The 23,135-nt window shown below is 38.9% G+C and overlaps 1 protein-coding gene across 2 annotated transcripts in view; it reads left to right on the forward strand.

The window, feature by feature from the left end:
- The window catches only part of AFG1L (AFG1 like ATPase), a 237,570-nt gene that overhangs the window by 102,475 nt on the left and 111,960 nt on the right, over positions 1-23,135 (forward strand). For both annotated transcript variants that reach the window (XM_024929329.4, XM_024929330.4), the window contains exon 7: positions 9,000-9,058. In XM_024929329.4, coding sequence (XP_024785097.1) covers positions 9,000-9,058 — 59 coding nt within the window. The remainder of the gene's footprint in view (positions 1-8,999; positions 9,059-23,135) is intronic.

Genomic DNA, 23,135 nt, shown 5'->3' on the forward strand with positions numbered 1-23,135 from the left:
AACTCATCTCCATAGTGGTTGTACTAATTTACATTCCCACCAATAGAGTATTGAGGGTTCCCTTTTCTCTGCGTCCTCAGCAGTGTTTGTTATTCCCTGTCTGTTTAAAAGCCATTTTAACTGGGGTGAGATGATACTTCATTGTAGTTTTGATTTGCATTTCTCTTATGATCAATGATGTTGAGCACTTTTTTGTTTGCCTGTTTGCTATTTGTATGTCTTCTTTTAAGAAATGTTTATTCAAATCTTTTGCCCATCTTTTAATCAGATTTATTAGATTTTTTCCCTATAGAGTTATTTGAGCTTCTTATATATTCTGGTTATTAATCCCTTCCCAGATGAGTAGTTTGCAAATATTTTCTCCCATTCTGTGGGTTGTCTCTTCACTTTGCCAGCTGTTTCCTTTGCTGTGCAGAAGCTTTTTAACTTGATGTGATCCCATTTGTTCATTTTTGCTTTGGTTGTCTGTGCTTGTGAAGTATGACTCAAGAAATTTTTGCTCAGACCAATGTCCTGGAGAGTTTCCCCAATGTTTTCTTACAGTAGTTTCATAATTTGAAGTCTTAGATTTAAGTCTTTATTTTTATTTTATTTTTCTATAAGGTGAGATAGGGGTCTAGTCTCATTCTTCTGCATATGGATATCCAGTTTTTCCAGCACTGTTTAATGAAGAGATGGTCTTTTCCCCAGTGTGTATTCTTGGCACCTTTGTCAAAAATGTGTTCACTGTAGGTATGTGGATTTGTTTCTGGGTTCTCTGTTTTGTTCTGTTGGTCTATGTGTCTGTTTTTGTGCCAGTACCATGCTGTTTTTGTCTACAGCTTTGTAGTATAGTGTGAAGTCAGGTATTGTGATTTCTGCAGTTTTGTTATTTTTACTCAGGAGAGCTTTGGCTATTTTGGATCTTTTCTGATTCCATATAAATTTTAGGATTGCTTTTTCTATTTCTGTGAAGAATGGCATTGTGACTTTGGTGGGGATTGCATTGAATCTGTAGATTGCTTTGAATAGTATGAGCATTTTAACAATATTGATTCTTCCAATCTATGAATACGGAATAGCTTTACATTTTTGTGTTTGTGCCCTCTTTAATTTCTTTCATCAATGTTTTATAGTTTCTATTGCAAAGATCTGTCACTTCTTTTGTTTGTTTGTTTGTTTGTTTTGAGGGAGAGTCTCACTCTGTCGCCAGGCTGGAGTGCAGTGGCACAATCTCAACTCACTGCAACCTCCGCCTCCTGGGTTCAAGCGATTTCCCTGCCTCAGCCCCCTGAGTAGCTGGGACAACAGGTGCGTGCCACCACACCCCACTAATTTTTGTAGTTTTTGGAGAGACAGGGTTTCACCATGTTGGCCAGGATGGTCTCGATCTCTTGACCTCATGATCTGCCTGCCTCGACCTCCTAAAGTGCTGGGATTACAGGTGTGAGCCACTATGCCCAGCCCTCTTGGGAAATCTTTTTTTTTTTTTTTTTTTTTTTTTTATACTTTAAATTTTAGGGTACATGTGCACATTGTGCAGGTTAGTTACAAATGTATACATGTGCCATGCTGGTGTGCTGCACCCACTAACTCGTCATCTAGCATTAGGTATATCTCCCAATGCTATCCCTCCCCCCTCCCCCCAGCCCACCACAGTCCCCAGAGTGTGATATTCCCCTTCCTGTGTCCATGTGATCTCATTGTTCAATTCCCACCTATGAGTGAGAATATGCGGTGTTTGGTTTTTTGTTCTTGCGATAGTTTACTGAGAATGATGGTTTCCAATTTCATCCATGTCCCTACAAAGGACATGAACTCATCATTTTTAATGGCTGCATAGTATTCCATGGTGTATATGTGCCACATTTTCTTAATCCAGTCTATCATTGTTGGACATTTGGGTTGGTTCCAAGTCTTTGCTATTGTGAATAATGCCGCAATAAACATACGTGTGCATGTGTCTTTATAGCAGCATGATTTATAGTCATTTGGGTATATACCCAGTAATGGGATGGCTGGGTCAAATGGTATTTCTAGTTCTAGATCCCTGAGGAATCGCCACACTGACTTCTACAATGGTTGAACTAGTTTACAGTCCCACCAACAGTGTAAAAGTGTTCCTATTTCTCCACATCCTCTCCAGCACCTGTTCTTTCCTGACTTTTTAATGATTGCCATTCTAACTGGTGTGAGATGATATCTCATAGTGGTTTTGATTTGCATTTCTCTGATGGCCAGTGATCATGAGCATTTTTTCATGTGTTTTTTGGCTGCATAAATGTCTTCTTTTGAGAAGTGTCTGTTCATGTCCTTCGCCCACTTTTTGATGGGGTTGTTTGTTTTTTTCTTGTAAATTTGTTTGAGTTCATTGTAGATTCTGGATATTAGCCCTTTGTCAGATGAGTAGGTTGCGAAAATTTTCTCCCATTTTGTAGGTTGCCTGTTCACTCTGATGGTAGTTTCTTTTGCTGTGCAGAAGCTCTTTAGTTTAATTAGATCCCATTTGTCAATTTTGGCTTTTGTTGCCATTGCTTTTGGTGTTTTGGACATGAAGTCCTTGCCCACGCCTATGTCCTGAATGGTAATGCCTAGGTTTTCTTCTAGGGTTTTTATGGTTTTAGGTCTAACGTTTAAATCTTTAATCCATCCTGAATTGATTTTTGTATAAGGTGTAAGGAAGGGATCCAGTTTCAGCTTTCTACATATGGCTAGCCAGTTTTCCCAGCACCATTTATTAAATAGGGAATCCTTTCCCCATTGCTTGTTTTTCTCAGGTTTGTCAAAGATCAGATAGTTGTAGGTATGCAGCATTATTTCTGAGGGCTCTGTTCTGTTCCATTGATCTATATCTCTGTTTTGGTACCAGTACCATGCTGTTTTGGTTACTGTAGCCTTGTAGTGTAGTTTGAAGTCAGGTAGTGTGATGCCTCCAGCTTTGTTCTTTTGGCTTAGGATTGACTTGGCGATGCGGGCTCTTTTTTGGTTCCATATGAACTTTAAAGTAGTTTTTTCCAATTCTGTGAAGAAAGTCATTGGTAGCTTGACGGGGATGGCATTGAATCTGTAAATTACCTTGGGCAGTATGGCCATTTTCACGATATTGATTCTTCCTATCCATGAGCATGGAATGTTCTTCCATTTGTTTGTATCCTCTTTTATTTCCTTGAGCAGTGGTTTGTAGTTCTCCTTGAAGAGGTCCTTCACATCCCTTGTAAGTTGGATTCCTAGGTATTTTATTCTCTTTGAAGCAATTGTGAATGGGAGTTCACTCATGATTTGGCTCTCTGTTTGTCTGTTGTTGGTGTATAAGAATGCTTGTCATTTTTGTATATTGATTTTGTATCCTAAGACTTTGCTGAAGTTGCTTATCAGCTTAAGGAGATTTTGGGCTGAGACGATGGGGTTTTCTAGATATACAATCATGTCGTCTGCAAACAGGGACAATTTGACTTCCTCTTTTCCTAATTGAATACCCTTTATTTCCTTCTCCTGCCTGATTGCCCTGGCCAGAACTTCCAACACTATGTTGAATAGGAGTGGTGAGAGAGGGCATCCCTGTCTTTTGCCAGTTTTCGAAGGGAATGCTTCCAGTTTTTGCCCATTCAGTATGATATTGGCTGTGGGTTTGTCATAGATAGCTCTTATTATTTTGAAATACGTCCCATCAATACCTAATTTATTGAGAGTTTTTAGCATGAAGGGTTGTTGAATTTTGTCAAAGGCTTTTTCTGCATCTATGGAGATAATCATGTGGTTTTTGTCTTTGGCTCTGTTTATATGCTGGATTACATTTATTGATTTGCGTATATTGAACCAGCCTTGCATCCCAGGGATGAAGCCCACTTGATCATGGTGGATAAGCTTTTTGATGTGCTGCTGGATTCGGTTTGCCAGTATTTTATTGAGGATTTTTGCATCAATGTTCATCAAGGATATTGGTCTAAAATTCTCTTTTTTTGTTGTGTCTCTGCCCGGCTTTGGTATCAGAATGATGCTGGCCTCATAAAATGAGTTAGGGAGGATTCCCTCTTTTTCTATTGATTGGAATAGTTTCAGAAGGAATGGTACCAGTTCCTCCTTGTACCTCTGGTAGAATTCGGCTGTGAATCTATCTGGTCCTGGACTCTTTTTGGTTGGTAAACTATTGATTATTGCCACAATTTCAGAGCCTGTTATTGGTCTATTCAGAGATTCAGCTTCTTCCTGGTTTAGTCTTGGGAGAGTGTATGTGTAGAGGAATGTATCCATTTCTTCTAGATTTTCTAGTTTATTTGCGTAGAGGTGTTTGTAGTATTCTCTGATGGTAGTTTGTATTTCTGTGGGATCAGTGGTGATATCCCCTTTATCATTTTTTATTGTGTCTGTTTGATTCTTCTCTCTTTTTTTCTTTATTAGTCTTGCTAGTGGTCTATCAATTTTGTTGATCCTTTCAAAAAACCAGCTCCTGGATTCATTGATTTTTTGAAGGGTTTTTTGTGTCTCTATTTCCTTCAGTTCTGCTCTGATTTTAGTTATTTCTTGCCTTCTGCTAGCTTTTGAATGTGTTTGCTCTTGCTTTTCTAGTTCATTCAATTGTGATGTTAGGGTGTCAATTTTGGATCTTTCCTGCTTTCTCTTGTGGGCATTTAGTGCTATAAATTTCCCTCTGCACACTGCTTTGAATGTGTCCCAGAGATTCTGGTATGTTGTGTCTTTGTTCTCGTTGGTTTCAAAGAACATCTTTATTTCTGCCTTCATTTCGTTATGTACCCAGTAGTCATTCAGGAGCAGGTTGTTCAGTTTCCATGTAGTTGAGCGGCTTTGAGATTCTTAATCCTGAGTTCTAGTTTGATTGCACTGTGGTCTGAGAGATAGTTTGTTATAATTTCTGTTCTTTTACATTTGCTGAGGAGAGCTTTACTTCCAACTATGTGGTCAATTTTGGAATAGGTGTGGTGTGGTGCTGAAAAAAATGTATATTCTGTTGATTTGGGGTGGAGAGTTCTGTAGATGTCTATTAGGTCTGCTTGGTGCAGAGCTGAGTTCAATTCCTGGGTATCCTTGTTGACTTTCTGTCTCGTTGATCTGTCTAATGTTGACAGTGGGGTGTTAAAGTCTCCCATTATTAATGTGTGGGAGTCTAAGTCTCTTTGTAGGTCACTCAGGACTTGCTTTATGAATCTGGGTGCTCCTGTATTGGGTGCATATATATTTAGGATAGTTAGCTCCTCTTGTTGAATTGATCCCTTTACCATTATGTAATGGCCTTCTTTGTCTCTTTTGATCTTTGTTGGTTTAAAGTCTGTTTTATGAGAGACTAGGATTGCAACCCCTGCCTTTTTTTGTTTTCCATTTGCTTGGTAGATCTACCTCCATCCTTTTATTTTGAGCCTATGTGTGTCTCTGCACGTGAGATGGGTTTCCTGAATACAGCACACTGATGGGTCTTGACTCTTTATCCAACTTGCCAGTCTGTGTCTTTTAATTGGAGCATTTAGTCCATTTACATTTAAAGTTAATATTGTTATGTGTGAATCTGATCCTGTCATTATGATGTTAGCTGGTGATTTTGCTCGTTAGTGGATGCAGTTTCTTCCTAGTCTCGATGGTCTTTACATTTTGGCATGATTTTGCAGCAGCTGGTACCGGTTGTTCCTTTCCATGTTTAGCACTTCCTTCAGGAGCTCTTTTAGGGCAGGCCTGGTGGTGACAAAATCTCTCAGCATTTGCTTGTCTATAAAGTATTTTATTTCTCCTTCACTTATGAAGCTTAGTTTGGCTGGATATGAAATTCTGGGTTGAAAACTCTTTTCTTTAAGAATGTTGAATATTGGCCCCCACTCTCTTCTGGCTTGTAGGGTTTCTGCCGAGAGATCTGCTGTTAGTCTGATGGGCTTCCCTTTGAGGGTAACCCGACCTTTCTCTCTGGCTGCCCTTAACATTTTTTCCTTCATTTCAACTTTGGTGAATCTGACAATTATGTGTCTTGGAGTTGCTCTTCTTGAGGAGTATCTTTGTGGCGTTCTCTGTATTTCCTGAATCTGAACGTTGGCCTGCCTTGCTAGATTGGGGAAGTTCTCCTGGATAATATCCTGCAGAGTGTTTTCCAACTTGGTTCCATTCTCCGCATCACTTTCAGGTACACCAATCAGACGTAGATTTGGTCTTTTCACATAGTCCCATATTTCTTGGAGGCTTTGCTCATTTCTTTTTATTCTTTTTTCTCTAAACTTCCCTTCTTGCTTCATTTCATTCATTTCATCTTCCATTGCTGATACCCTTTCTTCCAGTTGATCGCATCGGCTCCTGAGGCTTCTGCATTCTTCACGTAGTTCTCCAGCCTTGGTTTTCAGCTCCATCAGCTCCTTTAAGCACTTCTCTGTATTGGTTATTCTAGTTATACATTCTTCTAAATTTTTTTCAAAGTTTTCAACTTCTTTGCCTTTGGTTTGAATGTCCTCCCGTAGCTCAGAGTAATTTGATCGTCTGAAGCCTTCTTCTCTCAGCTCGTCGAAATCATTCTCCATCCAGCTTTGTTCCGTTGCTGGTGAGGAACTGCGTTCCTTTGGAGGAGGAGAGGCGCTCTGCGTTTTAGAGTTTCCAGTTTTTCTGTTCTGTTTTTTCCCCATCTTTGTGGTTTTATCTACTTTTGGTCTTTGATGATGGTGATGTACAGATGGGTTTTCGGTGTGGATGTCCTTTCTGTTCGTTAGTTTCCCTTCTAACAGACAGGACCCTCAGCTGCAGGTCTGTTGGAATACCCTGCCGTGTGAGGTGTCAGTGTGCCCCTGCTGGGGGGTGCCTCCCAGTTAGGCTGCTCGGGGGTCAGGGGTCAGGGACCCACTTGAGTTGGCAGTCTGCCCGTTCTCAGATCTCCAGCTGCGTGCTGGGAGAACCACTGCTCTCTTCAAAGCTGTCAGACAGGGACATTTAAATCTGCAGAGGTTACTGCTGTCTTTTTGTTTGTCTGTGCCCTGCCCCCAGAGGTGGAGCCTACAGAGGCAGGCAGGCCTCCTTGAGCTGTGGTGGGCTCCACCCAGTTCGAGCTTCCCAGCTGCTTTGTTTACCTAAGCAAGCCTGGGCAATGGCGGGCGCCCCTCCCCCAGCCTCGCTGCCGCCTTGCCGTTTGATCTCAGACTGCTGTGCTAGCAATCAGCGAGATTCTGTGGGCGTGGGACCCTCCGAGCCAGGTGTGGGATATAGTCTCGTGGTGCGCCGTTTTTTAAGCCGGTCTGAAAAGCGCAATATTCGGGTGGGAGTGACCCGATTTTCCAGGTGCGTCCGTCACCCCTTTCTTTGACTCAGAAAGGGAACTCCCTGACCCCTTGCGCTTCCCAGGTGAGGCAGTGCCTCGCCCTGCTTTGGCTCGTGCACGGTGCGCGCACCCACTGGCCTGCACCCACTGTCTGGCACTCCCTAGTGAGATGAACCCGGTACCTCAGATGGAAATGCAGAAATCACCCGTCTTCTGCGTCGCTCACGCTGGGAGCTGTAGACCAGAGCTGTTCCTATTCGGCCATCTTGGCTCCTCCCTGGGAAATCTTTAGGTTTTTCCAAATATAAGCTCGTGTCACCTGCAAACAAGGATAATTTGACTGTTTACTTTTCCTTTCCAATTTGGAAGCCCTTTATTTCTTTCTCATGTCATTGCTTTAGCTCAGACATCTAGTACTATGTTGAATAACAATGGTGAAAGTGGGCATAGTTTGTCATGTTCCAGATCTAAGAGAAAAGGCTTTCAGTTTTCCCCCATTTCGTATGATACTAGCTGTGGGTCTGTCATATATAGTTTTTATTATGTTGAGGTCTGTTATTTCTATACCTAGTTTTCTGAGGGTTTTTAGTATGAAGGGATATTGAGCTTTATCAGATAATTTTTCGGCATCAATTGAAATTATTATATGGTTTTTGTCCTTCAAAGAATGGAGTTTTAATTTTTAGGCAATTTCGTTTAAAGTGACTTTTTAAAACCTTGATATCAAATATATAATATAATTTGCATTATATATTTATATAAATATATATTATTATAATATATAATTTATATAAAATAATTGATATAAATTATAATTTATGTATAATATATAATTTATAATTATATATTATATAATTTTATATATAATTATATATTATATATAATATCATATATAATATATTATATATGATATATATGTTATATATTTATAATATATGTTATATAAAAAATTATATAATATATAATATATAATATATATATTTATATATAATGCAAATATATATAATGCAAATACATGAGCAATTCTATTGATGTATTTTCTAAAAAGGCTAACCTTATTACTCAATGTTTAATTCTTTTTTTCTTTTTTTTTGAGACAGTCTTGCTCTGTCACCCAGGCTGAAGTGCAGTGGTGTGATCTTGGCTAACTGTAACTTCCACCTCCCTGGTTCAAGTGATTCTCCTCCCTCACCCTCTGAGTAGTTGGGCTTACAGTTCCCAACACCATGCCTGGCTAATTTTTGTATTTTTGTATTTCTAGTAGAGTTGGGGTTTCACCGTGTTGGCCAGGCTGATCTCGAACTCCTGACCTCAAGTGGCCTCCCCAAAGTGCTAGGATTACAGGCATGAGCTACTGAGCCCGTCCAAGTTCTTTACTAAGAATTTTCATTATAGATTGAGAAAAGGAGATAATTTTTTTATAGTAGAATTCTATATATTCAAGTATTAAATGCTTGATATCTAATCTTCTCATATTGGATTATTGATTTTGAATTTTGGAAGTGATACTTTCCAAATTCTTTTATTGCCTCTTATTACAGTTTAAAACTAATTTGATTGAATACCTTTTGATCTTCTTTCTGTGGCTGTTAATTTTTTTCTTTTATTAAAATTATAATAAAATGTGTGTAGGACCCAAAGAGAAATCAATTTTGGTCTTTTTTTCTTTTTGCTCCTTTATCTTTTTTTTTAATCAGTAGAAAGCTTTATTTGCCAGGCTAAACGATAAATTAACATCATGATTTAGGCTAAGCAAAAAACTAATATCATTTTTTTCTTTCAGATCTCTATAAAAATGGACTCCAAAGAGCTAACTTTGTACCATTCATAGCAGTCTTGAAGGTAAAAACAAATCATTTATTTGTGTTTACTAAGATCATACTTATTGACAATCAAGGGCTTTAGTAGGATTGTCTTAGTCTTGGCATTCAAGCAGAATTTATTTTGGCATTTAGATAGTAATAGTTAGGGGCCGGGCACGGTGGCTCATGCCTTTAATCCCAGCACTTTGGGAGGCCAAGGTGGGCAGATCACAAGGTCAGGAGTTCAAGACCAACCTGACCAACACGGTGAAACCCCGTCTCTATTAAAGATACAAAAATTAGCTGGGTGTGGTGGCATGCACCTGTAATCCCAGCTACTGGGGAGGCTGAGGCAGGAGAATCATTTGAACCCTGGAGGCGGAGGTTGCAGTGAGCTGAGATCACGCCACTACACTCTAGCCTGGGTGACAGGGCGAGACGCCGTCTCGAATAAAAAAAAAAAAAAAAAAAGGAGACTAGCCAGGGCAACATGGCAAAACCTCTTCTCTAGATAGTAATAGTCAAAGACACTAAAGGAGAAAAGAATCTTTTGATATAATATTCATCCATGTGTACACTGAAAAAATTACAAAATATAGTCTAAATTATTATCTAACTGAAACATTGAATAGTTTGCATTTTATAAATTTTAAATTGAGGTATGCTCATAAATATTATAGTGGAATATTTAAACTTATACATTTATTTCTGAAAAAAATGTTTAATGTTCCCTGTTTCCTTCAGGTTAATGGCCATTATTAACATGTTTTCCCAGCTATTAAAGTTGCTGTTCTAGAATAGCATTATTACAAAAATATTCTAATATATTTAAATGTGATTGCCATCAAGTTATGAAATTATGTCAAGTTGAGGCACATAAATTGTTTAAATATTTGTGTGTATCATCACTGCATAGAGTTTAAAATAGTCTTCATTACAATATGATTAAGAATAAAATAGCCTCCTTTTTTACTATTAATTTTAAGTAATATTTTACATGATTATTTAATGATTTCACATTCTGCCAATATTTATTGAGAACCTACTATGTACAATGTGTTGCATTAGGCATAATGGATAATAGAAATATGAACTAAGCTGTTTTTCTGGCACATTATTTATAATCTAGTTGAGGATGTAAAGTATATTAAAAAATCCCTGTAAGAGAAAGCAAAATTTGCCAAAATATAATTCCCATAATTTTAGATAAATACTTTCTCCCCATGCACATCAACAAATCTGAAGAAAGGATAAAGAATTTTTTAAAACTTGAAACCTTAAAAATTCTTACCCAAGAAGGGTTAAAATGTTTTACCTTCAGACATGCTAAAGACATAATCAGACAATCTTTTTGACGTGTACTTTGGTTGGAATTACTGTTCGTGCCAAACTTTATTCCCTGTGCTATACTTAGGAGAATTCAAACATCTGTTTCCTTGACCAATTTTAGGTTCCCAAGGATTTTAATTTCTCGGAGATATTTATAGATGTAGGAAAAGTACTTTTGGAAGATTTATGCTGTTAGTAATTTTTTTCCCTTTATATTCATGCTTTGCATTTAGGGAGGACATAGACTTGCAACGTTTTCTCCATGCTAGGAATCCAAAGTAATATGGTATACACAGATACCAAAATATAAAGAGGAAGCTAGGAAAAATAGGTGCTAAAAATAGTGTCTTCATATAGCATAAAATACACAAAATATAAAAAGAGAAGTGTCAGAAAGAAACAAGTTAAGGGGTTCTGAGGGAACAACTTTGTAGCTGTACTTTTTTTTTTTCCTCCAAATATTTTGTTGTTGTTTTCTTTGGCCAGTAATTAGTCATACTTCAATATATAATAGCAGTATTAATAGGCAAAATGAATAGTAACAATTTGAAAGTGAACATGAACTGAGAGATATAATATACAATTTAAAGTTGAACATGGACTGAACTTCCCAGGAAACTAAATACCAGATTAGATGAGAAAAGGTCTAAAATGTCTAATTTATTCAAGAGACTTTTCGTATATGACAAAACATCAATGAAATGAAAACTAGAGCTGGTTTCTCTGAAGCTTTTCTGTTTGGGCATATAAAGTTTCTTTTGTAAGGAAAGGTAGTTTAATATTAACTTAAGTGACGTTTTGCCTCTTCACAGATGCTAGTGTTACTTCTTCATTCTGGCCTAGCTGAGAGAAAGGTATAGCAAAAGTCAATCTTAAAACAAATTGAGAATCTTAGTTTAATAAAAAGAAATTATTATAAACAAGATAGAAATTTGTTGAGGAAAAAGTATATTGTAAAATTCATTTTAAAAAATGTTCTTCTCTATAAACCAAATAGTTATAAGTTTGTAATTCACCACAGAAGCTTGTGGTTTGTTGCTTGGGATATTGAAAAATAACAAAAATGTATATAAGCTCTTAGTAAAGCCTGCTTTATGGCCCAACATGTGGACAATTTTTGTAAATATTTTCTTTAAAATATTTCTTCAAAATAGTGAGTACTCTTCGGTTGTTTTGTATTATTGTGTAGGTTTGTTAATTATGCTGTTGAAATCTTTATTCTCATATTTTTTTTCCTATCAATTACTGAGAGACTTAGGGGATACATCTCTCACTATAATTGTGAATTTGTCTATTTTTCTTGTAATTCTGTCATTTGCCTTACATATTTGGAGGCTATGTTATAAGTTGCATACAGATTTATAATAATTATTTTATTTATTTATTTATTTATTTTGAGACAGAGTCTTGCTCTGTCACCCAGGCTAGAGTGCAGTGGTACAATATTGGCTCACTGCAACCTCTGCCTCCCAGGTTCAAGCAATTTTCCTGCCTTAGCCTCCTGAGTAGCTGGGACTACAAGTGCACACCACCACACCAGGCTAATTTTTGTATTTTTAGTAGAGATGGGGTTTCACCATGTTGGCCAGGCTGGTCTCAAACTCCTGACCTCAAGTGATCTGCCTGCCTTGGCCTCCCAAAGTGCTGGGAGTACAGGTGTTAGCCAACGCACCTGGCCAGATTTACAGTAGTTAAATACTGCTTGTGAATGGAGCTTTTAAATATTATTGAGTAGCATTGCTCCTTTTCAAGTGTATTTGTAACCGTCTCTTGAAACATTGTTATCGTGACTGCTTTAAAATCTTTATCAGATAATTCTAACGTCTCTGCCATCTTGATGTTGCCATTTCTTTACATTCAGTTTGAGGTCTTCCTGATTTTTGGTATAAGTGATTTACAATGGAAACTGGCATTTTCATAATTTGTCATGAGACTTTGAATCTTAATGTTTTAACCAAATTTTTTATTGTGGCAAAATATACATAACAAAAATTTCTATTTTAATACATTTTGAGACAGGGTCTCACGCTGTTGCCTAGGCTGGAGTGCAGTGGCACAATCATAGCTTACTGCAGCCTCAACCTCCCCAGGCTCAGGTGATCCTCCTGCCCCAGCCTCCTGAGTAGCTGGGACTATAGGCGTATTCCACCATGCCCAGCTAATTTTTGTATTTTTTGTAGAGACAGGGTTTCACTGTGTTTCCCAGGCTGGTCTCAAACTCCTGAACTCAAGTGATTTGCCTGCCTCCACCTCCCAAAGTGTAGGGATTACAGGCAAGAGTCACCACACCTGGCCTATTTTAATGATTTTTAAGGGTACAGTTCAGTGGCATTAAGTGCATTCACATTGTTGTACAAGCACCACCATGATTCATCTCCAGCATTTTTCATCTTATCAAAATGAAACTCTGTACTCACTAAATGATAACCACCCATTGTCCCCCTTTCCCAACCCTGATTACCACCATTCTGCTGTCTGCCTCTGTGAATTTGTCTTTTCTAGATACTTCATGTAAGTGGAATTACCTACTATTTGTCTTTTTCTTTCTGGCTTATTTCACTTAGCACATTGTCTCCAAAGTTTATGCATGTTGTAACATGTGTCAGAATTCTAATCCTTTTTATGGCATAATAATATTCTATTGTAAGGATATGCCACATTTTGTTTATCCGTTCACCTGCCAGTGGGCATTTGGGTTGTTTCTACCTTTCAGCTATTATGAATATTGCTGCTTCGAACATTTGTGTACAAATATCTGTTTGAGTCCCTGCTTTCAATTCTTTTGTGTACATACCCAGAACTGAAATTGCTACATCTTATGGTAATTATATGTTTAATTTCTTGAGGAACTGTGATACTGTTTTCCATAGCAGCTGTACCATATTACGTTCCCATCAGCAATACACAAGCATTCCAGTTTCTCTGCATTTTCCCCAACACTTATCACTTATTTTCTTTTTCCTTTTTTTTTTTTGATAATAACCATCCCAGTGGGTGTGAAGTGATATCTCATTATGGCTTTGATTTGCATTTCCCAAATGATTAATGATATTGAGTATCTTTTCATGTGCTTATTTTATTGATTGACTGATTGATTGACTGAGATGGAGTCTTGCTCTGTCACACAGGCTGGAGTGCAGTGGCATGATCTTGGCTCACTGCAACATCTGCCTCCTGGGTTCAAGTGATTCTCATTCCTCAGCCTCCCGAGTAGCTGGGATTACAGGCACATGCCACCACACCCAGCTAATTTTTGTATTTTTGGTAGAGATGGGGTTTCACCATGTTGGCCAGGCTGGTCTCGAACTCCTGACCTCAGGTGATCCGCTCACCTCAGCCTCCCAAAATGCTGAGATTACAGGTGTGAGCCACTGCGCCTGGCCTTATCTTCTCTTTTTTCAAATTGGGCAACATCTCATTCTACAAAATAGATTGTTATTCTGTTTGTCTTTGTGGATCTTATTTGAACTTTCTGTTTTAGTTAGCTCTTTTTAGACATTATTCTGTCAAGAGAAGGGGAGGCACTGCTTGCTTCCTTTACTACCGGATATAGCTAGAAATCCAGGTTCCCTATTCAGCCTCCATTGACACCTGAGCTGTGGTTTGGGGTGTGCTCCTTGTTACCTGTTACTGCTGGAAAGAGGGTTCTGACTCCCATGTGATCTCCACTGATATCACTGTGGGAGGAGGATGCTCATTACTGGTTGGCTGGGATGAAAGTTCCAGTTCCTACTTGGCCTTCTGTGACATCACCCTGGCAGTGGTGTTGGGATTCCTCATGACAGCCTTATGAGGGTGGAATTCTAGGCTTCCCTTAGCCTTTGCCAGCATGGTTGGGGAGGTGGAGCTACAGTTTTTCTCTGTGGTATTTGCTTTAGTTAGAACAGTTATTGTCTAAAAGTTTTATGTTTTGTTAAGTTGCCCTTTTCCTGCTCCTTTGGCTAAAGAGAACAGACTTTTATGGGGGCCTCATTTGTATATTTCCATCAGCATTTCTGGGTTGCTGGCTTCTTTAGCTCTAAGTCTGGGATATATGAGTCAAAGATAAACCCTGTGGCTCACACTTGTAATCCCAGTGCTTTGGCAGGCCAACATGGGAGAATCGCTTGAGGCCAAGAGTTTGAGACCAGCCTGAGGAACATAGTGAGTGCCCATCTTTACAAAAAAAAATTTTTTTTTAATTAGCTAGGCATTGCGGTGTGTACCTGTCCTCCAAGCTACTTGGGAAGCTGAGGCAGGAGGCTCACACAAGGCCAGGAGGTAGAGGCTGCAGTGAGCCATCATTGTGTCACTGTACTCCAGCCTGGGCAACAAAGCAATACCCTGTCTCTGGAAATTTAAAAAAAAAAAAAAAAAAAAAAAAAATCAATCCCACAGGAGGGAACCTCACCATCTGTTGTTCTTCAGGTCTTGAACAGGTCTAGCTGTTTTTCCTTCTTTCTACTTTTCAGGGTCTCCTGATGTTTCTTTTATATATAATTTCCAGATTGTACATATGAGGAGGGATAGGGAAAAGTACATCTCCATCTTCCCAGAAGCAGAAGTCAGCTTATTTAAGGTCCTTGTCTGCTAATTCCATCATTTCTGGTTTTGTTTCTATGGTTTGATTTTTTCCCCCGGTTGTGAGTCCTATTTTCCTGCTTCTTTGCAAGTGAAGTAAGTTATGATTGGATGCTGCATTTAGTGATTATTACATTGAGTCTGTTACTTCCTTTAAGGGTGTCAAATTTTATTTTGGCAAGTGGTTAAGTTTCTTGCAGATCAGGTTGATCTTTTTGAGGCTTTTTTTTTTTTTTCCCTGTGCAGGCGTCTCACTCTGTTGGCCAGGCTGGAGTGCAGTGGCGTGAGGCTTATTTTTAAACTTTGATAGGGTGAATGTAGATTAGCCATTATTCCAGGTCTGTTTTAGCCCTTCTAGGTGTTAGGTTTTAGGACCTTTCTAAGCTCTTTACTGAATCCCTGTGGTATTCATTGAGGTATTTCAGCTTTGACTATATCAGAATGCTTATATCTCCCAGATTATGTGTATTGTTCTTTGCCCAACTCTGCATATGCAATTTGTTATTCAGCCAAAGATTACATTCCCTATGCAGATATCTGGAGCTTTTCTTTTGCATAGCATTTTCCTGTGCTGAACTCTACTGTGCAAATTCCAACTGTTTCAGCATCCCAAAACTCTGAGGACTGTCTCTTCAACTCATTTAGATTGTTCTATTGCAGTCTAGAAATTGCCTCTAGATAGAAAGCCAGGGAATATGGCCAGCTTGCTTGCCTGATTTTTTTCCCTCATATCTCAGGGATTGCTGTCTTTTGCTACCTATTACGTAATGTCTGGTATCAGCTGGTTCACATGTTTTGTCCAGTGTTTTAGTTATTTATTACAGAAGGGCAAAATCCAGTTCCAATTACTCTGCCTTGGCCAAAAGCATAAATCTCTTTCTTAGTTTTTAGTTATAAAGGAAAAGAAGATCAGGTTTTTTTTCGTTTTTCTTTTTTTTTAGTAATTTAGGAACTTAGAGCCATATTTTTTCATAGAAACAAAAAAATAAATAGGATAACAATAAAAAGACAGTTGTGGGCACAGGAATTTTGTTTCAGCTTTCACACATTTAGAGGAACAGTTAGGTAAATGATGATGCAGTCACATGAGGGGATATAACAGTTATACGGAATATTTTTCAAAAGCTTTCGATAATGTAGAATAATGCTTACAGATAACATGAGTGGAAAAGTATGATGCAAGGGTACATCTATTCCTGTCTCAACTGTGGAAATAATACACATGCATCAAAAAATACTGGAAAGAAATATCCCAAAATGTTAATAGAATATATTTCTGGATATTAAGATTATGAGTGATTTAAATTTTCTCTTTTAGACTTTTCTAAGATTTCTGGAATGATCTTGTATTATTTTTATAATGAAAACCATTTTTGAACAGGTGAATTTTGCTCACTCCTCTTTGGAAATCAGCAGACCTGACTAGGAGAACTCATAATCAAAGTTGAGAAATCAGCAAAAAGCAAAATGGATTGAACATGGGTCCTATCTGTAGAGACCATTATTGCAAAAATAAATGGGATGGCAGGCACAGGGAGGAAGGAGCAGGAGTGGGGGAAGAGGCAGAGACGAACTAACAAGTAAAAGCATGTGATAGATATATTTTGGAGGAAGAACTACCTCAGGAAATGGGAGAATTTTTCAGGTAAAATTTTCTATATTCTAAGAGAAATTAAAGTAGTCATGGTACTGATGACATAAGAGATTAGACATGAAATAATTATAAGATTAGATGATAAGTGAGCTGGCAGAGCAGCTCTCAAATAAACTGAGAGCAGACCATTAAGAAAAGGAAAAGCATCTTAGAAAAAGCAAATGATAGAATCAACACTGCTGAAAATAAAATCAGTGATAAAGAGCCCAAACTTATGAAAGATCATATAAAATGATGCTGGAATAATCAGACATGAAAACTACTGCAGAAAAAAATGCTAGATATGGAAAGCAGACAGCAGAGATCATACATTCACATAACTCATATTTCTAAAAAAGAAAACACAAAGATAAATCAGAAGAAAACTTTCATGAAAGAAAGTTAGGTTGAAAGTCTAGATTCAAAGTGTTCATTGTTTATTTCCCATTGTATGATCTCCCCATCAAGAATCATACATTTTTGGCTGGGCGCAGTGGCTCACACCTGTAATCCTAGCACTTTGGGAGGCCGAGGCAGGTGGATTACTTGAGGTCAGGATTTCGAAACCAGCCTGGCTAACATGGTGAAACCCCATCTCTACTAAAAATACAAAAAAATTAGCCAGCCATGAGGTGGGTGCCTGTAATCCCAGCTACTTGGAAGGCTAAGGCAGGAGAATAGCTTCAACCTGGGGGGCAGAGGTTGCAGTGAGCCAAGATTGTGCCACTGCACTCCAGCCTGGGCAAGAGCGAGACTCTGTCTTCCAAAAAAAAAAAAAAAAAAAAAAAAAATCATAAATTTTTTGATGCACAACTGAACCTGAACCTGAAGGATTATAAAAAGAATCTTACAATCATATGGAAGAAAAATCAATGGGAAAAGAAGTCAAGCTGGTCTGAGGCTTGTAAACTGCAAGTAGATACTAGAAGAGAAGAGTTTTTACTAAATTCAATTTTTTAAAAATGTGACATCTGGTCAGCTAGGCTGTCATGTACCTCTATGCCCACAGATATATGTTTTGGATATATGATAATTTAGGATTTATAGTCCTTAGTGAAGTTTCCTGAATAAACAACTTTAAGATTTTATACCACCAGTCAAAATTAATAATATAAATGGAGATATTGTGGTAAGAAAATATTGGTGGTCATTGAATCTGACTAAACATTGTCTTCTTCTGATCTGTAAGTCAGACAATAAAAATTTTTATCATATTATGTGAGAACTTCTGTAATTGAGTTAACTAAAGGATGCTAAAAAATATAGGGGCCCTAGGAGGTTGAAGATGGCCGAATAGGAACAGATCCAGTCTACAGCTCCCAGCGTAAGCAATGCAGAAGACGGGTGATTTCTGCCTTTCCAACTGAGGTATCGGGTTCATCTCACTGGGGCTTGTCAGACAGTGGGTGCAGTCCTTGGACCAGGGTGGGGCATTGCCTCACCCAGGAAGCGCAAGGGGTCTGGGAATTCCCTTTCCTAGCAAAGGGAAGCCATGACAGGCGGTACCTGGAAAATCGGGACACTCCCACCCAAATACTGCACTTTTCCAACGGCCTTAGCAAATGGCACACCAGATTATATCCTGCGCCTGGCTTGGAGGGTCCCATGCCCATGGAGCCTTGCTCACTGCTAGCACAGCAGTCTGAGATTGAACTGCAAGGTGGCAGCGAGGCTGGGGGAGGGGCATCTGCCATTGCAGAGGCTTGAGTAGGTAAACAAAGCATCCTGGAAGCTCGAACTGGGTGGAGCCCTTCGCAGCTCAAGGAGGCCTACCTGCCTCTGTAGACTCCACCTCTGGGGGCAGGGCATAGCTGAATAAAAGGCAGCAGAAACTTCTGTATATTTAAAAGTCCCTGTCTGACAGCTTTCAAGAGAGTAGGGGTTCTCCCAGCACGGAGTTTGAAATCTGAGAATGGACAGACTGCCTCTCAAGTGGGTCTCTGACTCCCAGCCTAACTGGGAGACACCTCTCAGTAGGGCCTGACTGACACCTCATACAGCTGGGTGCCCCTCTGAGACGAAGCTTCCAGAGGAAGGATCAGGCAGCAACATTTTCCGTTCTGCAATATTTGCTGTTCTGCAGCCTCTGCTGCTGTTACCCAGGCAAACAGGGTCTGGAGTGGACCTCCAGCAAACTCCAACAGACCTGCAGCTGAGAGTCCTGACTGTTAGAAGGAAAACTAACAAACAGAAAGGACATCCACACCAAAACCCGATCTGTATGTCGCCATTATCAAAGACCAAAGGTAGATAAAACCACAAAGATGGGGAGAAACCAGAGCAGAGAAGCTGAAAGTGCTAAAAATCAGAGCGCCTCTTCTCCTCCAAAGGAACGCAGCTCCTCGCCAGCAACGGAACAAAGCTGGACGGAGAATGACTTTGATGACTTGAGAGAAGAAGCCTTCAGACAATCGGTAATAACAAAACTTCTCCGAGCTAAAGGAGGATGTTTGAACCCATCTCAAAGAAGCTAAAAACCTTGAAAAAAGATTAGATGAATGTCTAACTAGAAAAAACAGTGCAGAGAAGTCCTTAAATGACCTGATGGAGCTGAAAACCATGGCACGAGAACTATGTGATGCATGCACAAGCTTCAGTGGCCGATTTGATCAAGTGGAAGAAAGGGTATCAGTGATTGAAGATCAAATGAATGAAATGAAGCCAGAAGAGAAGTTTAGAGAAAAAAGAGTAAAAAGCAACAAACAAAGCCTCCAAGAAATATGGGACTATGTGAAAAGACCAAATCTACATCTGATTGGTGTATCTGAAAGTGATGGGGAGAATGGAACCAAGTTGGAAAATACTCTTCAGGGTATTATCCAGGAGAACTTCCCAAACCTAGCAAGGCAGGCCAACATTCAAATTCAGGAAATACAGAGAACGCCACAAAGATACCCTCGAGAAGAGCAACTCCAAGACACATAATTGTCAGATTCACCAAAGTTGAAATGAAGGAAAAAATGTTAAGGGCAGCCAGAGAGAAAGGTCGGGTTACCCACAAAGGGAAGCCCATCAGACTAACAGCGGATCTCTCAGCAGAAATCCTTCAAGCCAGAAGAGGGTGGGGGCCAATATTCAACATTCTTAAAGAAAAGAATTTTCAACCCAGAATTTTATATCCAGCCAAACTAAGCTTCATAAGTGAAGGAGAAATAAAATCCTTTACAGACAAACAACTGCTGACAGATTTTGTCACCACCAGGCCTGCCCTAAAAGAGCTCCTGAAGGAAGCACTAAACATGGAAAGGAACAACTGGTACCAGCCACTGCAAAATCATGCCAAATTGTAAAGACCATCAAGGCTAGGAAGAAACTGCATCAACTAATGAGCAAAATAACCAGCTAACATCATAATGACAGGATCAATTTCACACACAACAATATTAAACTTAAATGTAAATGGGCTAAATGCTCCAATTAAAAGACACAGACTGGCAAATTGGATAAAGATTCAAGACCCATCAGTGTGTTGTATTCAGGAAACCCATCTCAGGTGCAGAGACACACATGGGCTCAAAATAAAAGGATGGAGGTAGATCTACCAAGCAAATGGAAAACAAAAAAAAAGTAGGGGTTGCAATCCTAGTCTCTGATAAAACAGACTTTAAACCAACAAAGATCAAAAGAGAGCAAGAAGGCCATTACATAATGGTAAAGGGATCAATTCAACAAGAAGAGCTAACTATCTTAAATATGTATGCACTCAATACGGGAGCACCCAGATTAATAAAGCAAGTCCTTAGAGACCTACAAAGAGACTTAGACTCCCACATAATAATAATGGGAGACTCTAACACCCCACTGTCAACATTAGACAGATCAACAAGACAGAAAGTTAGCAAGGATATCCAGGAACTGAACTCAGCTCTGCACCAAGCAGACCTAATAGACATCTACAGAACTCTCCACCCCAAATCAACAGAATATACATTCTTCTCAGCACCACATCACACTTATTCCAAAATTGACCACATAGTTGGAAGTAAAGCACTCCTCAGCAAATGTAAAAGAACAGAAATTACAACAAACTGTCTCTCAGACCACAGTGCAATCAAACTAGAACTCAGGACTAAGAAACTCACTCAAAACCACTCAAGTACATGGAAACTGAACAACCTGCTCCTGAATGAACTACTGGGTACATAACAAAATGAAGGCAGAAATAAAGATGTTCTTTGAAACCAACGAGAACAAAGACACAGCATACCAGAATCTCTGGGACACATTCAAAGCAGTGTGGAGAGGGAAATTTATAACACTAAATGCCCACAAGAGAAAGCAGGAAAGATCTAAAATTGACACCCTACCATCACAATTAAAAGAACTAGAGAAGCAAGAGCAAACACATTCAAAAGCTAGCAGAAGGCAAGAAATAACTAAGAACGGCACAGAACTGAAGGAGATAGAGACACAAAAAACCCTTCAAAAAAATCAATGAATCCAGGAGCTTATTTTTTGAAAGGATCACCAAAATTGATAGACCACTAGCAAGACTAATAAGGAAGAAAAGAGAGAAGAATCAAAAAGACACAATAAAAAATGATAAACGGGACATCACCACCGATCCCACAGAAATACAAACTACCATCAGAGAATACTATAAACACCTCTATGCAAATAAACTAGAAAATCTAGAAGAAATGGATAAATTCCTGGACACATACACCCTACCAAGACTAAACCAGGAAGAAGTTGAATCCTTGTATAGACCAATAACAGGTTCGGAAATTGAGGCAAAAATTAATAGCCTACCAACCCAAAAAAGTCCAGGACCAGATGGATTCACAGCCGAATTCTACCAGAGGTACAAAGAGGAGCTGGTACCATTCCTTCTGAAACTATTCCAATTAATAGAAAAAGAGGGAGTCCTCCCTAATTCATTTTATGAGGCCAAAATCATCCTGATACCAAAGCCTGGCAGAGACACAACAAAAAAAGAGAATTTTAGACCAATATCCCTGATGAACATCCATGCAAAAATCCTCAATAAAATACTGGCAAACTGAATCCAGCAGCACATCAAAAAGCTTATCCACCATGATCAAGTTGGCTTCTTCCCTGGGATGCAAGGCTGGTTCAACATACGCAAATCAATAAAAGTAATCCATCACATAAACAGAACCAAAGACAAAAACCACATGATTATCTCAATAGTTGCAGAAAAGGCCTTTGACAAAATTCAATAGCTCTTCTTGCTAAAAACTCTCAATAAACTAGGTATTGATGGGATGTATCTCAAAATACTAAGAGCTATTTATGACAAACCCACAGCCAATATCATACTGAATGGGCAAAACTGGAAGCATTCCCTTTGAAAACTGGCACAAGACAGGGATGCCCTCTCTCACCACTTCTATTCAACATAGTGTTAGAAGTTCTGGCCAGGGCAATCAGGCAAGGGAAAGAAATAAAGGGTATTCAATTAGGAAAAGAGGAAGTCAAATTGTCCCTGTTTGCAGATGACATGATTGTATATTTAGAAAACCCCATTGTCTCAGCCCAAAATCTCCTTAAGCTGATAAGCAACTTCAGCAAAGTCTCAGGATACAAAATCAATGTGCAAAAATCACAGGCATTCCTCTACACCAATAACAGACAAACAGAGAGCCAAATTATGAGTGAACTCCCATTCACAGTTGCTTCAAAGATAATAAAATACCTCGGAATCCAACTGACAAGGGATGTGAAGGACCTCTTCAAGGAGAACTGCAAACCACTGCTCAACTAAATAAAAGAGGACACAAACAAATTGGAAGAACATTCCATGCTCATGGATAGGAAGAATCAATATTGTGAAAATGGCCATACTGCCCAAGGTAATTTATAGATTCAATGCCATCCCCATCAAGCTACCAATGACTTTCTTCACAGAATTGGAAAAAACTACTTTAAAGTTCATATGGAATCAAAAAAGAGCCCACATTGCCAAGACACCCTAAGCCAAAAGAACAAAGCTGGAGGCATCACGCTACCTGACTTCAAACTATACTACAAGGCTACAGTAACCAAAACAGCATGGTGCTGGTACCAAAACAGATATATAGACCAATGGAACAGAATAGAGCCCCTGGAAATAATTCCACACATCTGCAACCATCTGATGTTTGAGAAACCTGACAAAAACAAGAAATGGGGAAAGGTTTCCTTATTTAATAAATGGTGCTGGGAAAACTGGCTAGCCATATGTAGAAAGCTGAAACTGGATCCCTTCCTTACACGTTATGCAACAATTAATTCAAGATGGATTAAAGACTTAAATGTTAGACCTAAAACCATAAAAACCCTAGAAGAAAACCTAGGCAATACCATTTAGGACATAGGCATGGGCAAGGACTTCACGTCTAAAACACCAAAAGCAATGGCAACAAAAGCCAAAATTGACAAATGGGATCTAATTAAACTTAAAGAGCTTCTGCACAGCAAAAGAAACTACCATCAGAGTGAACAGGCAACCTACGGAATGGGAGGAAATTTTTGCAATCTACTCATCTGACAAAGGGCTAATATCCAGAATCTACAAAGAACTCAAACAAATTTACAAGAAAAAGTCAAACAACCCCATCAAAAAGTGGGTGAAGGATATGAACAGACACTT

Source organism: Pan paniscus, chromosome 5 (assembly GCF_029289425.2).
Source record: "Pan paniscus chromosome 5, NHGRI_mPanPan1-v2.0_pri, whole genome shotgun sequence".
Taxonomy (NCBI): Eukaryota; Metazoa; Chordata; class Mammalia; order Primates; family Hominidae; genus Pan; species Pan paniscus.